The sequence below is a fragment of the Camelina sativa genome, chromosome 3 (genome assembly GCF_000633955.1).
Source record: "Camelina sativa cultivar DH55 chromosome 3, Cs, whole genome shotgun sequence".
NCBI lineage: Eukaryota > Viridiplantae > Streptophyta > Magnoliopsida > Brassicales > Brassicaceae > Camelina > Camelina sativa.
In genome coordinates this window covers 17,101,690-17,119,416 of record NC_025687.1, presented here as the reverse complement: position 1 = coordinate 17,119,416, position 17,727 = coordinate 17,101,690, and the positions used below count along the sequence as shown (strand labels likewise).

Genomic DNA, 17,727 nt, shown 5'->3' with positions numbered 1-17,727 from the left:
TCTGCCATCAAACCATGTTCAGAGATCGTAGCCATAGCACTAGGAATACTAGAACCAGAAGACGAAGCTATAGGCTCTTGAACCTGAAATTGACCCTTGTATTGGGAAACCATCTGATCAATTTGTTGTGGAGTAAACCCTTGTAAACTCGAAGGAACACCATTAGGAACCATGAACTGCGAATATTGATTAGAAACAGAACCATACGACACATCTTCAGTTGGAAACATTCCAGTCTCAGAGTAAACTTGAGCCACTGCATTTGCCTTTTGCATAGAATTCGCATATGGCACCATTTGATTAGAAGTTTGTTGAGACATCCGGGGTTGAGACTGCATCGTTGGCATCCTAGGCTGAAACTGATTTGGCATCGTTGGAGGTCTGTAATTGTATCCCGCAGCATTAGTCTTATATCCTAGTGGGAATCCATGGAGTTTGTAACACTTTTGAATAGTGTGTCCAACTTTACCACAATGTGAACAGATAGGTTTCTGTATAGTCCTCCCTGTATTGTAAGCTGCAACATAGGCACTCTCAGCCTCATTCACAGAAGCAACACTTTGAAAAGCAACACTTTCAATACCAGTCGTTGGTTTAACTACAACCTGTCGTTCATCCTGTGTGACCATGTTAAAGGCTTCTTCAATAGTTGGTATCGGCTTTAGCATTAGTATATGACGTCTAGCTTGATCATAACTTTCATTTAAGCCCATCAAGAACTTGGTCACACGACTTCGTTGTTGCAACCTTTCCCATTTTACAGCTGCATCACATTCGCAACGACCACATGTGCAAACAGGAAGCTCTACATAATTTTTATGTTCTTCCCACAAAGTAAGTAGAGCTGTATAGTATGTGGACACATCCATTGATCCTTGAACTATCTTACTAAGTTTCTGTTCTATAGAAAAAATTGTAGGAGCATCATCTTGCTTAAACCTAGATAGTATATTCTTCCAAATCCCTTCTGCAGTAGGAATGAAAAGCAAACTCGCGCCTATTTTCTTATCAACAGAATTCATCAACCAAGTGGATACAATATCATTGCACCTAGACCATACACCAAAATCTCTATGATCTTCCTGAGGTTTTGAGATCGTACCATTGATGAATCCAAGTTTATTTCTAACATTAAGAGCCATCCACATCGATCGACGCCAAGAGGGAAAATCAGAAGCAGTAACAAGACGATCAGAAACAAGAACGAGTCCTGCGTGATCCGCACTATGGAGATGATAGGGATTCTCATACTGATCAGTCTGATATTGCGGTTGAACATTCATCGGAGCATTCGTATTACCGGAAGTACTCATTCTCAAAGCAAGAGCGAGAAATCCAAAGAAAGTGAGACGAAAAGATAAAATCAAAAGCAAGATTCGTACTCACTAAGGTCAATCAAAAGAGAATCAAAAGAATCAGAAAAACTGAGAAAACTCCGATGAGAAAATCGCACACAACGACGAGAAATTGCTGAACAAATCGAAAACAAGAATTAACTGGGAAGCTCATCTCCGTCGCGTAAGATGCGGAAGCAATCGTAACTCAATTGCCTCGCTCTGATACCATAATAAACTCCGGTTAATCGGAGAAATACGTGACACGACGGAGGAGAGACGAAGGTTAAAGAAGAAGAGAGAAATGAGATATTTCTTATTTATCAAACAATCAAAGTTTGTTACAAAAGCTTAATCTCAATTAACTAACTAATCAGTCTATATATAGTAAGACTAATCAGCTAATCTTAATAACCGAAGATAACCCAATTAAACCAAAGCTCATAACCGGTCATACTCTAATAATTTGCATTTTTGTAGAGATTAGTAAAATAGTAAAAGTTGGCGATTTGGAGGGTGTTGAAAGAACGTACATCAAATTTTGGTAGTAAATTTTTAAGAGTATATTTCATAAAAGTTACTGCATAACTATTTACTGTTTTTTAATGTCAAGAATATTCGTGAGATACCTTTAATTGTTTCTAACAAAAAAACTTACAGTTCCAACCAAAAAAAAAACCTTACAGATATATAAGTTGTTTTAGAGATCCTACTGATTGGGGGATCTGACCACTGAAAGCACATCCAACAAGGATCCTGGAGAAAGGAGATATTATTAAAACAGGCGATAGGATAGGCGGTTGCTAGCTAGTAGATCATGATGTCGTTTTCTTACAAGTTCCTCAACTTCTTGAGGTCACCAATATTTGTTGGAAGAGGTCCGGACAATCCAGGATTGTATGACAAATCCCTAAACAGTGGATCATAAGATAGGAAACCGAAATATAGAATCCATTTCTACACGAGAAAGAAGAAGACATACAAGATCTGCAAGTCAGACAGCTCTGAAATATACCCAGAAAGCTTTCCTTCCAAGTTAAGGTTGCCTACTGATCTGCAATAGCAATAAGACAGTACATCGTCCTTTTAAAGGGAATTCAAATAAAGAAAAATGAATAATAATAATTAGAAAAGAAGACATAAACAAGTTTTACACTGAAACCACGCCACCATTGTTACATGTAATGCCAACCCAATTGCTTCCACAGGGATCAGAGCCTTTCCAGCTTTCTGGATACTTGCTCCATTCATTCCTTATGGCTTGTAAAGCAGTAGCTGCACCATCATGTTGATACCATTCAGAGATTTTAAAACACCTGATCATCGTCTATATATACATATACCGGAGAACTAATGCATAAATACGTATTATATTCTTTTATACTACATAGCTAGAAAAAAAGTTTAAATTTACAGTTTTACAAAATTAGTAGTGTAGTAAACATTTAGCCAACAATAAAATTACAACAAAAATATTTATATGCAAGAGATACTTAACCGTCTATTCCATTTGTGAGCGCAGACACATAGCAAATTCAGAAGAAAAGCAAGATCATGAACGTTAAGGCTCCAATTCTTGAACTCATCTTTAGACCCACAAAAAAATATCTTTGTTCCTTTGCTTCTACTTGTATCTCAAATTAATTTAAGAAAACAACATGTGGGTCTTCACAAGTTATAACAAACTAAAGAATAAAAATTACGGCCTCCGCAAACAAATCATGTACCCAACGATGTTATGAGAAAGGTGAGAAGACTTTTGAACAAACAAAGTGAAAATATATATAAAATAAAAATAAAAATAGGTAGTGGACCATATAATACTTGGTCAGTTTGCAACAGCTGATAATAGGATTAATTAAACGAAGGTTTCATGTAAATGGAAACGTCAATAGAGTAATTTAAACACTGAACGATACATTTAAAGAAGACACCAGAGAATTTCCAGATATTTAAAATCATGCTATTTATGAGCATAGGTCTTCTCATAGTGGTAAAAAAAAATCATGGTGATTTGTCAGATAAAATGAAAGTTACGGCTAATAATCATGTTATTATGTATAAAAGGATGAGAGTGAGGTAAAAAGAATTGGTCAAAGAGAAGGAAATCAATCATGCAAGCAATGAGTTTGAGTTATATTTGAAGGAAAGGAAGATGTTGCATATCCAAATGTTCCAATGGGACAGAACCGTAAATGCAATTTTTTCAATCAACGCGAGCACTTTCTCATATTTTCTCTCATAGTTGAGAGTAAGTGAGAGGAACAATACAGAAACAAAGAAACGATAGTTATTTCAAAGAAACATAAATTAACATAAAGGAAAAAGAAATACATTATAAATAGCCATGTTACATGACATATATGCATTCGTCTGGGAGAACAATCTCCTTCTCTTCAAAGATTGGCTAGTTCTTGAATGCTCATGGGGTAAGAGTAAGCACGGGAGTTGAAATTAGATTTTGCAAGCAATATGTTAGCAGTCTCTGTTGGATGAAACGCATCCCAAAAGAGATACTTGGTTCGGTCAGGGCACGGGGTCTGCAGCGGCAGACACGTTATTTGACCATTGTTCCTTCCCACCCCACAACAACCTTTGTCCACAACCTCAAATCCTGTAGGATCAATGTAAACAATAATAAGACATTATATGAAATCATAAGACTAATATATAGTATATAGACCATGTGTTTAAATGTGTAACTCACCGTAAGCGGCTCCATTGGCAGCGAGATCATAGGTACTCTTGTAAGAATCAAGGTAAACGAACTTGGCTCCTTTCAACTGACCTTTGTTGAAACGGTCCACTAGGTTCTTGACTTGAGAGTTGAACAACACAATTGCATTGTTGATCTTTTCATTGCATCTTCCGGAACTGTTGTTACGATTATTGTAGCGGGCCAGCTGGTAAGGTATGCAACCGATCTGTCCCACTCCAGTCACAACCACTTTCCGAGCTCCAAATTGGTACAATCGCTAAAAAAAAAAAAAATAGAATCAAGATAAATATAATGCATTGAGACATATTATGCATTACTGATCAACCCTTACGGTGAGCTGTTGTGTGTAGTCTTTAATGAGGGAATCTGCAAAGGTTTTGTCGTTGAAAGTGGTACTGGTTGAGTAGAAGTCAGGCATGAAGTAATTGTTGAGATAATCGTTACTTCCCATTCCGGTATAAAAGATACAACGGCTTAAGTATCTTTGCAGCTCATTTGTGTTTCCTCTGAAGTATCTAAGCATCTGCTCAACTGCGCTCGTGTACAGCTCTACCTGCTGGTTCATAGAAGTATGTGCACCCTACAAAAACATTTTGCAGTTTAATTATAGGTTAGTGTTTAATTGTTTATAATATAATTGATATAGCTTTTAAAATTTTGATGATAGATAAAAGAAAATTAAAAGAACAAAACTTATAGTTTGTGTACCAAGTTGTCACCGGTCTCATCTCTAATGCCAGCTGCACCAGATGCGAAATTTGCACCTCTTAGCAAAGCCTGGCCACGAATCCTAGAATACGGTGGAATGTAAGTCCGAAATCCAAAAATTTGAGCTACAAAAACAAAGAAAAAATGTTTACTCATTTAGTAAAACTAACAAAATATGAACTTTTAAAATGGTTTTAAGTTCCAAAAAGTAGTGTTTAGCCGGCCTTGATATACATATTGGTACGATACTTAATGCAAAACGCTTGGTACATAAGAAATGTGCAGACAAATACCTACCTAGTGCATCAACGTAGGTGCGACCGTTGGTGAACCGTCCGGTTGAACCTTGGGGAAAGTCAATTCCATAAGGTCGGTAATTAGCCCTCGCAAGCGAAATCAACCTGCATTTTTTCAAATTATTACTATGAATTTGTGTAAAAAAAAAACCATACATTAGTGATTAGTATATAATGAAAATGCATAATTGAACCAACCTGTTGTTGTTTCCATTATCGACTAAGGAGTCACCGAAAATGAAAAAGCAAGGGACTTGTGCCTGTTGTGGCTGTGACACGGTCGTTTTCAAACCGAACAAAGCCAAACCCAAACTAACCAGCAACATAAAACGGAGAATACCCATTAAACTGAAAAATATTGAAATACTGTCAATGGATCTTAAGAAGAATGAGTTTGAATGGGGTTTGAGTGGAGTTGACAGTTTATATACTGAACAAGTGTGATTGGTTGGTTGGTTGGTTTCTATAATTGGTTTCATGTGCTGATAGATTTGTGACAGTTGGTTTCTATTTTTAATTCTTATCTCTCACTCTCTTAATTTTACTTCTTTTTAGCTGCGGCTATATTCACAGGCGTCTCATGCATGCAATCTCGTGATGGGTCTCAAGAGTCTAATGTGTTGCTTTCCAGTTGTTTGTGTCAAAAGTCAATTCATGTAACAGTTGGCACATTACTCATCAAAGACACAGAAAACTATTTTAGGCAAAAAAACTACGTAAGATATATATAATTGTTAGTTCTTGTAAACTTTCAATTTTTTTAGAATTCCAAAACTTTCCACTTTGGAAAAATAAGAGCAAACCATACCTGCAGTTGTGGATCAATATGTTTTACTAATTTCGTGTAGGTAATTAATCTAGATTATTTATCAAGAAAAGTAAATCTTGAGATAAGTATTAGATCAAACTTATTTGGTGAGTTTAAGACCTCGCTCTATGGGATACCAACATGATTACTATATGAGTTTATCTTTATAGAGCCTGTGATGACATTAAATTATCTCTGTATTGACAATGTAACTGCAGGTTAACTAAAACTGCATGAAAGGTTTAAACATTGGTACCAAATTAGAATGTTAGATTCTAGAACTAGATGGGATTGGGAATGAGCCTCGCAAGGGCAGGCCTGCACTGCCAAACGATGATGTAGGCCCTCCTCCAATGGGGGAGACCTTAGGCTAAGTAGTACCTTCCTTAGTGTGCAACGGAAGTCGCACACCTAGGCCATGAGTCCTCTTAATCACTTATTGACTCTATCCAAGTAAGCATCCTTCAGCATTACCTCTACCCTACCCTTTATCGTCTACCCTCTCACTCTCTGTACCAGACTACACTGCCAATGGAGCTACCGATGTGGTACATGTGGAATTCTAATATTCTTGGGGAAAATGCCATTTCAGATGGCTTAGGCTGGGACTGTTTAGTTATCTATCAATCATTCAATCGCCTCATCTGGTACCTTAGCAATGTGAACTGTCACCAGGAGTAAACAGATGTATCAGATTGTTCCTAAGTGTTGGGGCTATGGAACCAAGCCTGGGTTTCAACCAAAGTGGTATATTTTGATGGAAATCAGAAGCCTGATGCTAAAATGGAACTTGGAAATTTCATTGTACTTACGGAGAATTTAAGACAAAACATCTCTTTGAGGACATGTTTTAATCATTCTAACAGAGCTGGGTTCATTCACAAGCTTGGAAGATGGTCAAATCTCAACGAACACGGCGAGCTTTATCTTCCTGCCCCAACCCTAGAGACCTCTGTGCATTTGCAATGCCTTCAGGATCTGCATCAACCACATCAACGGTTTAAACTACATACCAGCACAATAGATCAAGGGTCATTGACGGGGTGAAGGTAGAAAAAGATTGTCATCACGACTTTTATCACACATGTGCACGACAAGAAAACATTTGACTAAACAGATGGTATTTGGAAAATCATGCTCACCAAAGAACTGAGTGAAAATGCGGGTGAAGAAGCTCAAGTTGCGAGAGACGTTGAATCCCATGGCAGGAGGAAGAGGCTTCACCAAAGTGTCTATAGTGAATACTCTTTGCAGGAACTGTAATAGAGAGGCAGACTGTACAGCTTAGGAAATGGTTTTTGAAGATACAGAATTTTCTAGTCTGAGGTTACAATCTAAAAAACGAAAATCAAAGCTATCCAGCAAACTGCTTCTCTATGAACACCCTGTGAATGCATAAATTTTGTTTTCTGAATGTAAAGATGGTTCGAGATGTATGCAGTGTGTCATGATTCAGATTCTATTAGAAACATACTCATTCATATATAAATAGGCAGAAAGGAATGAAAAATCCATTTGAACAGAAGTAGCGTTAAAGTATCTCCCTAACAATAGAGAGGTTCACAAACCTGACCAACTAACTATTAAACTCTCCAGAACTACCAAAGATAAGTTTTCGTAACAAATTGAAGTATATAGCCAAAGAGACGAAGGTTTACATCAAGATTACACAGTTTTGTTCCACTATAGCACACCAACCGCTCTTAACATTATGCAAGGCATACAATTAATCCCTTAAAAACAGCTCTTACATTTATGGCAGCTGTTCTTGAAATGTGAATCTAATATATGAGATTCTAACCAAGCGAGTATATGAACCATTTGCACTCAATCCATTAAATTACAATCGTAACTTCATGTAACAAAGCGAGTGAAAAATCCATTCTTTTCAGCTTCACATAAGGCTTAGATTGATTGATTGTTATATAATCTTAGACACAAAACTGTATAAGAGAATTGCATAAACGCAGATACAGAGAGGAGCAAATTCACTATATGAAACCTAGAATTACAATAAAGAGAGATTAGGGTTTAAGAGACCTGATAGTTGCGATTGAAGCTGTAACGAAGCTGAGGATCAATCTCAAGTAAATCATCATCATCATCGGCGAGACTACCTTTTTTGGCACCGCGGCTAGGGACGTGCATCTTCGACATACCATCAGAATCCTTTGTGACCTTAAGCTTTGCTCCGCTAAACTTGTCAGAGTCATCATCGTCGTCGCCTCTCCACGGGGCTTTTGATAAAAGTTCCTTCTTCTTCGCCATTGTTGTCTTTACCCCAATCCTTTGAGTTCTTCGTGTGTGCTTTTTGTTTATGAGTGGGATAAGGCCCTAAAGATATTGTTTGGTTGCAAAGTTAAACTTGTTACTAAACAAGATATGAGTTATCAAAATGTCTTGTTTGGTTATATAGTAGGATGTGTTACCAAACGGGATATGAATTTCTCTCCATCTTCTTATAATCAAAAGAGAAGTACAAATAAAAAATGTCCAAAATGTTTAGCCTATTTACTAAAATTGCCACTGAATTAAACATTAAGGAGAGTCTTAATTGAAATTCGCTAGGGGTAATTTGGTCCAAATAAAAATAATAAAATATAATCGCAGATCTAATTATAGGTCCGCGCGTTTTTACTAAACCCAACCCAGTTGTATTGGATCTCAGTTTATTGGACTCTGTTTTATGCTTCAATCGTTTGTTGGCCCTTTAATTATTTATTGGACTCTGTTTTTGATCCGTATTGGGCTCCTACAAAACATAACAATCAAACCACCTAAAAATTAGAAATTGTAATTTTCCTAATATCACGTCATTTGCATATTAAATGCCATAAAGTTAGCTACCAATAGCTAACATATATACCAAAAAACTACTCCTTAAATTGTCACTAATATCACATAATAGTTTTTAAAATTGCATAAATATAAATTGCAAAATCATAACTAATAACCATATTTACTCGATAATCATCCCTAAATAAAAGCATCTTTCACGATAATTACCAAAAAAACTTCAATTATTAGCAATCATAACTGTATTCTTATGATCAAATCTTCAAAATATTGGATAAATAATTGCCATCCAAGATTTGCACCAAACAAGCCATTTGATACTCTAGGTTTAGCTAATATATTATAAATAGACTAATACTATACCTCATTACTCAACCAAACACCATCTTCATTCCTTCAAGATCAACGGCGCAAGCAGTTACTTTTCTCAATATTGTCAAGTCGTACAAGACATCTTGGCGAGTGCAAGTTCCGAGTCCTACAAACCTGGAAAACATACACAACACAACCAGGTTTGGTGAGACTTTTGACGTGATCCTCGCTGATGAACAAGTAAGTTACAGTCTAATTTATCCAACAACAAACATATGATTTGATATCGTAACTAATCTCGCTAATAACTTCATACTTTCGTAGGGAACAAAGATATATACTACTATCAAGAAGGATTGTATTATTAGTTTTCAAAGGCATATGGATCCAGGAGAATGGAGAAGCGTTCAAAACTTTGGACTGGTATCAATTGAGACCAGTTGCTTATGTTAACAAAATGGGTTTCTTGACTCAAACCATTGTAACAAAGATCGATCCTCTGTCTGATGACCCCCACCTAACTCTTACTACTTTCAAAGATGTTTTGACTGGGGTTCTTACTTAATGCAAACATGTTAATCGATAAAGAATCTTCTTATACATCTTATTTGATTTTTTTAATAATAGTTTATTAACATATTCAAAATTCTACTATGGGACAAGTTGTCAATGTTAGTGAGATAGAAATTGAGGTCAATAAGCCAAAATTGACTTCCAACTACAAGATGAATTGTAAGTTAAATACCACTATTCAAATTAGTGGAATAAATAAAAATTAAAATTCCATATCACACTACTAATTTATAATTACAAAATTACAATAATATATTACATAATTATACATATTATAATAAAAAGATATAATGTTTATGTATTAAACTCTACATACTGTAAAATCTTTTTAAAAATATACTGCTATACCATTTTGGCTCTTTAGTCAAACTATACATATAAAAATATATATATTTATACTTAATTAGTACCCAAATTTTAAAAACATAATTATAATTTGACATGCGGTGTAGTGCGGGTTCAAACCTAGTTAAATTGATTAAAGCTAGCCTAGGTAATACGAATTTCAACACATTGTTTGAATTTCAACAGTGCGATCGTCCTTCAAATACAATAATCTCTTCAAACGATACATGTACTGTTTTCCAATCTAAAAACATAAAAATTGATTGTTATCATTTAATAAAATTTTCATAACAAATTATTCCATTTAATTTTAGATATTTAGTATATTCATATCTCTACTGTTATTTGTAAAGTCATTTAAGGATATGTTATTGGAGTTATTACCAAATATTTGATTTTTTAAAAGAATAAGGACAAAAATTTTCACCCCATCTAAACGGATAAACACGGGGATCCTTTTGACGCGCTTATGTTAATTTTGGATCCTCTTATTTAATCGTGACAGTTGATTCATTTTTATCGTGGCCGTCGATTTAAAAGACCTAAAAAGGTGTTTCTCTCTCTCTCTCTCTCTATGCTCTTTGTCGCCGTCAATGACTACACAAAACTTTTTTCTTTAGCCTCTCCTCTCTCGCCGTCTCTCCCAAATGGATTATTTTTTTGTTTTCTTCTTTTTGTCGACAAAGTCGAAGAGATGTAGTCATGTAGAGGAAGAGAAGAAGGCAAAGATTTCATGGCTAAGGTTTTTGTTTCTCTTTTAACTAAATTTACATTTTATGTCTATGTTTGATGATTAAATTCCAAGTTTAATTTGGAATTTTGTTTCAGAATCTTGATTAGTATAATGGTTTTGTGTTCGTCTGATCATGATCACGATTTTGAGATGATAACCTCAGTCTCATTAATTCGCAATAACTAAACCTCAGAAACATGTGTGATTCATCTATCCTGTCAAGTAAGCCTTGCTCTGTCGCCGCCGTCAATTCATGGTTTCATGCTCGCAAGAGGTAATGTACCGTTATTAAAGATTATTATGTTTATGCAGAAGATTAATTCTGAACTAAATTACTTAAGGCAATAGAGAGTTTCATAAATGTTTACATGTATGACATGTAGTTTTTTGGCCATGGAAGGTGCAGAGGATTTCCTTAGAATATGAAACATTTCAATATTATCAAGCTCTGGATGTGAAAAGTTAAAGGTTAATTTCATTTCTTCGAACACGAGTCCAACCCTCAGCCTAATTACGCTTCTATAAATCTCTCCCTCTTCTATGTCATTTAATTCGCCATGTTTTTGTTCTTTTCAGTTTTTGCATTTTCATGGGCAATGATTTTTTTTAATCACACGTTGGACTGATTTCATATGCAATGGTTTTAGGTGAATCTATATGCAAGCTATTATTAGTTCATATTTTACTCTGTTTTCTTAGTTTCAAGTATAATATGATATTGGTGATGGTTCACTATCTGTATATTTATACATCCTTAAATGGTTTTAGATTTGAAAAACCGATACTTATAAGTAAACAGATCCTTATGATATTGGTGATGATTCGGTTTGTCTAAGTTGTATATTGCATGTTTTGGTGAATTAATTTGCAGAGTTTGGTTTTATAAGTTGCAGGTTCTGTTTCTAAGTTGTAGGTTTATTTTCAAATATAATTTTGTTTGGTTTACATGCTTGATGATTCACGTTTACAGTTGAAATTTGATTTGCTTTAGATGCGTTTACGAAATGCTAGGAAACATGATGAGGAACTTCACACAAGTGGGACAACAATTCTCGAGAGTGCACCTAATTCCATGAGCAGTCCATCTAGCTCATCCTCTTAAGGTTTGAACTCTTTAACCAAATCCCAAAATCTTGATGTGATATTTCTCTTATCTTCAATCTTTGAAAGCAACTGATTTACTTCTGTAACTTCAGCAATGCAGTCCTCCGGGTTGGAGAAGAAGTCGGGATACACATACCACCACTCCTCACCATTTTCTTTGAGGTACGTATTACTATTAAATTCTTTTTGTTACCTTTTTCCTGAACCATTGTTAATATTTCTGGTTTCTTACCTTTTTGTTGTGTAAGTTTGCAGGTTTTAGTTAATTATTTTGTAGGGTTCGGTTAATTAATTTGCAGATTTTGATTATCTAAGTTTCATGTTTGGTTTGTCTAAGTTATATAGATTGCAGGTTTCGTTTGTCTATGTTACAAATTGTAGGTTTTTGTGAATTAATTTGGCTTTATAAGATGCAGGTTCAGGTTTGAGAAAATGCAGGTTTTCTTTGCAGGCTTGATGATTCATGTTTGCAGATGAAATTTTATGTCCCATAAATGCTTTTCAAAATGACTAAATGAGGAACTCGACAGAATTGTTACATTATATCTTCTTAGCAGACTTCAACAATGCAGGGTTCTCTAGGTTATGAACTGGGGAAATTTACAAGAAATATGTCAATGGTCGAATATTTGGAGCTGTAAGCTGCTAGCAAAAAGACAAGTTTCGTTTTTGTTTTTTTCCATTATATGTTATAAGTCTCATTCTCTCTGTTAATTATATTTTGGAAATCAAAATTGAATTTTGATCCATATTTTGTTGAAAGTGGGATTTTATATGTTTAATGTTTTTATAATGTTTTTGTACTCGAATTAATTTGTTAAACCAAGACTTTTTGATCTGGCAGAATCATTTATGATCATGTGTCTTTTGTCGTCGACAATTTCCTGAGAAACCGGTTTGGACGACCTACGAAGTAACTATTTAACAGAGAGAATTATAAGAATATGTAGACAAACAAAACCTTTAATGGAACATGCAAGTTAACCCGGTCTTTTAAATTCAATCCGTCAATTTTCTGAGAAACCGGTTTGGACGACCTTTAATGGAAAATTATTAATGATCTGGCTCTATGATAATATTTTTATAAAAATGTTGTAGAACGGGTTAATTATTTTATCACTTTTATACGTTCAAACTAAACTTACAATTATTTAAACAAATATATATAAATCTTTGATTTTAATATATCAATGTTTAAAATGTTAATAAGATATGTTAATTAAAGTATACAAACAAATTTATTAAATAATTTTTATTAAGATTAAAATGATACTGTTCAACCATTTAAAACAAAACATTAAACTTTACAATTTATGTTGTCTACTATGTAATTATTTAAAAGAAAACATTTATGAGATATAAAATTTCTAACGGGATGGATCGAGACGGAATGGGATGAGACTGGACTGGACGAGATTTAACATCCCATTAAAAAACTTGGAATATGTAACTAACTATTTTGGAACAGGCAATTTTAAAATTTTGGTATTTTTGACAACAGTTATATAGTTTTTGAAAATTATAATTTTTTTGATAATTTCAACTAACTAAATAAAAAAATATTCATCGAAGAACTCTGGTATCCCATTTTTATTTTTACCCTATCTCTTTTAGTAAACAATGTGTAACGAGTAATAATTTTGAAAAGAACAAATGTAAGACGAAAAATTATGATTGATACGGAAAGAGACGGGACTAGACGAGACGGGATGAGATGAGACGAGAGGGGATGAGTTGGGATGTAAGGAGATTGGACTGGACATGACGTGTTTCCTGTTCCAAAGTAAATACGTTTAAGTTTATTTTAAAAACAATCACATTAAAATAAACGCACCTTTGCTAAAGCACATGGATTAATATAATTCTTAGTCAACACCTGAATATTTTGTCCCGTGTTGTAGCACGAGTTACTATCTAGTTCAATTATTATAAAAGAAAAAATATATATTTTTTCGACATCCGCGATTGATATTTAGGAAGATCTGTGCAGGCAAAAAAAAAAAAAAAATTTAGGAAAATCTTGTAATAATAATTATAGAATGTTTGAAACAGTTTTTGTCTATTAATTGGTTTCCCAAACTAATAATATTAAAAACCAAAAAAGCCTTTCTTCATATACGACCTAAATCCCTAGAAAAGCTCTTCTCAATGGAACGATTAGGCCTGGGCATAAAAACTGTACCCGAATACCCAACCCGGAACCCGACCCGAAAAATCGGGTTCGGGTTGGGTACGGGTTTGCCTATAAAACCCTATTGGGTTCTATTTTCTAATACCCGTGGGTTCGGGTTAGGGTCGGGTAATACCCGATACCCGTTTGGGTACCCATTAAACCCAAACATATAAATATATTTATAATATTTATCATTAATATAATGCAATTACCCCAAAATTATGATTATAATTTTGAATATTTCATTTGGTTTATACCTAAATATCAAAAATAATCAAAATATCTAAAATATTTTGTTATGTAAGTCAAAATTTAACTAAATTTATTTAAATTTAATTATATTTTTTCGGGTACCCGGTAGTTCGGGTACTAATCGGGTTCTAAAATTTGTAACCCAAACCGACCCGAACCCGATAGTACCCAAACCGAACCGAACTCATATATCTAAAAATACCTAATGGGTTCTATTTTTCTAAATCCATTTACCCGAACCCGAATGGGTAATACCCGAACCCGAACGGGTTATCCGAATGCCCAGCCCTAGGAACGATCCGCAACCAAAGTAATTGTTGTTCTCCTTACGGATCTCTTCTTCTTACTCACTCTGTTAACCTCTGTTTTTCTCTATTAATTGGTTTCTTCACAAGAACAAAAATATGTGGAGTGTTAAAGTTTATGATTAGATCTTTTGTAATTGGTACCTTTAGGGTCTGGAATGGAACAATAGTGATGTAGCAGACGTTCCAGAAAACGAGTAATTGTTTTTATTTTTTAGTTTTTAATTTATTGGAGATCGAGTACTTTGTCATGTTGATAATAAAATAATATCCTAATTATTGCAGTAACATCGGCTGGGTGCAACCAAATCATCACAGTAGCAGTAGCATTGGCTGGGTGCAACCAAATCATCACAGTAGCAGTAGCACTGGCTGGGTGCAACCAAACCATCACAGTAGCAGTGGCAGTAGAAGTGGCTGGGAACAACCAACAAATTACTGCAGTAGCAGTGGCTGGGTGCAACCAAACTATCTTGATGGCAGGAGCAGGGAAGAACCAAAAACTGATTTCGGCCGTACCTTTAGCTGTATTCGCGTTGAGGGATATGACACTTCGCTTCGTGAGTAAGATCTCAAGCTCGCGTTGACAAAACATTTCTCTTCATGTGGAGTGAACGTACATATTTATGTTCCTAGGGACTTTGAAAGGGATACTCTCAAGAGGTTTTGGTGGCTTCTTCCTCCAATTTTCCCAGCTCAAAGTTCGATGTTAAGTAAAAAAAACTTAGTTTATTTTTTTGTTTCACAGTTTTGCCTTCATTCATATTGTGGGAGAAGGTGCCGAAGAGAAGGTGCCGAAGAGAAGGTGTTGGCACTAAGTGGCAGTGACGTTGGAGGATGGAATGTATTTGCCAGTTCTTCACGGTATGATGGACAATACAATGATCCTGGATGGGCTATTGTGAACTCTTCAAGATTCAGAATTCCAACCCACATGTAAATTATTATTTCTTCCTTAGCTTGTACATTATGAATTCTTGTCATGTTGATAAATGTTAACGCCCTGCAAAATCAAATTGTTAGGATGATAGTTACGGGGTATGACACCTCGCTTCCTGAGATTGATATCAAGATTGGGCTGTGTCACCATTTCTCTTCATGTGGAGAGATCACGGGTATTAGGATTTTTGGAGGCTCAAACGATCGCCGTGGCAGGTCTGTGTCGTCTATACCTCCACACAACTCTTAAGTTATTAAGTGCTAATCTTTTTTTGTTGATTTTTACAGAGATGCTCTCGTTTACATTCTTGGAGAAGACGCTTTAGAGAAGGCCATGGAACTTGTTGGTGGATGTGACGAGGGAGGATGGAATATTGCAGTTGTTTTGGCTATGCCGCCACCAGGCGCAACGATCGGATATGACCCATCATCATGTACGTAAACTTGCTCTAGATTCTTTGTTAGTCTTTGTAACAAAATTAAAAACCTCTCACTTAAATTTTGTGGTTTATTGTTTTAGCTTTTTCTTTACCTAAAACAAGTCCAAGATGACTGAGAGGTTGAAGAATAAGTTCACTATGGGGTAAAAAGTTTTCTCTTGGAAGAAGATCGAAGCTCTTTGATGTTTCTAACTTGTGATACAATATACAATGTCTCAGTAAAACATCTTGATTTGGACTTTGGTTATGTTAATTACCCCATGTTTTAGGTTTAGGTTGGTATAGTTTTTGAGGGTAGTTTATTACCCATGCATATTATATGAGTTGATCATGTACTCATATATTTGTGCTTTGATTTACCTTATAAACTCTTAATCTGACAAAAGCGAACTGTGCAACCACAAAAGCGAACAAACCATCAAATATAATTTTGCTTCTGTAGTGATCAATGACCATTCGGAACAAATCCTTATTTGTATTCATTAATCACAATAATGAAACCACAAATAATTATGCGAATAGTACTAGTCTCTTAATATACCGATTTCAGTAAATGCACTAAAATCTTGAAAACCGTATTCAAATCAAGCAAAAACACAACCAAAAATTAAAATATGCCAACTAAGCAAGTCCCTCAAAGAAAGACCACTAGGTAAATCAATTTACCAGCCCTCTGAGTCCGTTGACCGACCAACGACGCTGAACTGCATAAAAATCTCTCGGCACAAAATTAACGGCGGCGATCAACATCCACCGGACAAAAAGGTCGTCCAGCTCGAGCCCGATGGCTAGGAATAGTAAAATGTCTAAGCCTCCCATTTTGCTCCCTCATGTAACCTTTACACAAGAAAGTCGCTGAGAACTCATCTTCCACGGGACGGTTAACGTCGTGAACAAAAACATCAGTTTCACCATCTTCACGGTTACGAGCCAACAGCCCCGCCGTGTAAATAGCACTCATCCTCCCTGGAGCTTCTTCATGGTAACCAGTTGGAGCATCGACCATGATCAGATCCCATTTCGTATCGTAAAAATCCGCCGGGAAATCTTTCAACGCAAGGTCACATTTAGAGTTTCTCGGATCAGACACAGATCTACACTCTTCTGATCTTCCTAGCTCCATGAGTTTGTCTGAATCTTTGACTTTTGTGTCGTAAACTACGTGGTAAGATTCCAAGTTTGGGAATTTCTTGGTTACTATAGCAATCCAAGCCTTGTCTTCCTCAATAAACACTGAAAAATCAAACTTTTTACTAATGAGGGAAACGAAAATTGTCATTAGATCGGTTTGAAACAGAGGAAAGAAACAGAGTACTTACAGGTACGACCACCATGGTTGAGAGATGCCCACATTAAGCTGTCGTGACCTAAGCCAAAGACGAGGAAGTTACAAGGAGACTTCTTGTCCAAGACTCTCTTTGAGACAGCGACTTCGTCGAATGTTTGCTGTGGAGTGACGTTACTGGTGACGTAGTGAACCAATGCGTCTGATAATGAAAGTGGCATCTTTGTGCATTGTTGTGTTGTTGTTGGACATGCTTCTGGTTTATGGTGATGAGTTTGTTCTTCTTCTTGGGAGAGATTTGTTTTGGAGATTGGCTTTGAGGAAGAGATGTTTGATCTTGCAAAGAAGATGATGAGAAAGATCAAGATTGAGCAGCCAATGAATACGACCTTGAGATTAACGGAAGATTGAGATTTAGTCCTCATTTTTCCGATCTTGTTTTTTTCGGATAGATGAATGAGGAAGATGTTTTGATAATGGTTAGAAATGTATGTATATAGAGAGAGAGGTTATGGTTTTTAATGATTGAGGTAAGTTGAGGAGGACATGAAAGCTACTAAGGTTGCTGTTCTTCCAATACAACAGAAGTTGGTGGTGAATACATA

At 35.5% G+C, this 17,727-nt stretch overlaps 3 protein-coding genes and 2 long non-coding RNA genes across 10 annotated transcripts; 1 reads left to right on the top strand and 4 right to left on the bottom strand.

Annotated features, from left to right (window-relative positions):
* Nucleotides 1,773–2,941, bottom strand: LOC109131178. Its single transcript, XR_002036897.1, has 5 exons — nt 2,833–2,941; nt 2,489–2,609; nt 2,317–2,388; nt 2,170–2,244; nt 1,773–2,090 (listed from the first exon to the last, which is right to left on the bottom strand). It is a non-coding gene; the product is annotated as an uncharacterized LOC109131178 (long non-coding RNA).
* LOC104777383 (GDSL esterase/lipase At1g33811-like) lies at nt 3,506–6,764 on the bottom strand. The gene is made up of 7 exons (XM_010501621.2): nt 6,678–6,764; nt 5,256–6,530; nt 5,059–5,162; nt 4,762–4,886; nt 4,385–4,633; nt 4,042–4,309; nt 3,506–3,948 (listed from the first exon to the last, which is right to left on the bottom strand). Exons 2-7 carry the CDS (start codon nt 5,534–5,536, stop codon nt 3,731–3,733), a joined length of 1,245 nt encoding a protein of 414 aa, XP_010499923.1. The 5' UTR covers nt 5,537–6,530; nt 6,678–6,764; the 3' UTR covers nt 3,506–3,730.
* LOC104777384 lies at nt 6,645–8,169 on the bottom strand. Its single transcript, XM_010501622.1, has 3 exons — nt 7,906–8,169; nt 7,008–7,122; nt 6,645–6,843 (listed from the first exon to the last, which is right to left on the bottom strand). Exons 1-3 carry the CDS (start codon nt 8,131–8,133, stop codon nt 6,770–6,772), a joined length of 417 nt encoding a protein of 138 aa, XP_010499924.1. The 5' UTR covers nt 8,134–8,169; the 3' UTR covers nt 6,645–6,769.
* LOC104777382 lies at nt 10,429–12,579 on the top strand. Of its 6 annotated transcripts, none has more exons than XR_002037525.1 (4): nt 10,429–10,633; nt 10,818–10,898; nt 11,008–11,727; nt 11,821–12,579. It is a non-coding gene; the product is annotated as an uncharacterized LOC104777382 (long non-coding RNA). The 6 variants fall into 6 exon arrangements; XR_766267.1 differs by having other exon boundaries at nt 10,720–10,898; XR_766268.1 differs by having other exon boundaries at nt 10,429–10,898; nt 11,008–11,092; nt 11,636–11,727.
* LOC104777381 (glucuronoxylan 4-O-methyltransferase 3-like) lies at nt 16,287–17,651 on the bottom strand. The gene is made up of 2 exons (XM_010501620.2): nt 17,157–17,651; nt 16,287–17,070 (listed from the first exon to the last, which is right to left on the bottom strand). The coding sequence occupies exons 1-2, from the start codon at nt 17,545–17,547 to the stop codon at nt 16,568–16,570; spliced, it is 894 nt and encodes a 297-aa protein (XP_010499922.1). The 5' UTR covers nt 17,548–17,651; the 3' UTR covers nt 16,287–16,567.

Coding starts and splice junctions, on each gene's coding strand:
- LOC104777383 (XM_010501621.2), bottom strand. CDS start 5,536: ATGAAACCAATTATAGAAACCAACCAACCAACCAATCACACTTGTTCA. Junction 4,634..4,761: donor ATGAGACCGGTGACAACTTG/GTACACAAACTA, acceptor ATGTTTTTGTAG/GGTGCACATACTTCTATGAA. Junction 3,949..4,041: donor TGCCAATGGAGCCGCTTACG/GTGAGTTACACA, acceptor TTGATCCTACAG/GATTTGAGGTTGTGGACAAA.
- LOC104777384 (XM_010501622.1), bottom strand. CDS start 8,133: ATGGCGAAGAAGAAGGAACTTTTATCAAAAGCCCCGTGGAGAGGCGAC. Junction 7,123..7,905: donor GCTTCAATCGCAACTATCAG/GTCTCTTAAACC, acceptor TCTCTATTACAG/TTCCTGCAAAGAGTATTCAC. Junction 6,844..7,007: donor CATTTTCACTCAGTTCTTTG/GTGAGCATGATT, acceptor TGGTTGATGCAG/ATCCTGAAGGCATTGCAAAT.
- LOC104777381 (XM_010501620.2), bottom strand. CDS start 17,547: ATGAGGACTAAATCTCAATCTTCCGTTAATCTCAAGGTCGTATTCATT. Junction 17,071..17,156: donor CAACCATGGTGGTCGTACCT/GTAAGTACTCTG, acceptor TTGATTTTTCAG/TGTTTATTGAGGAAGACAAG.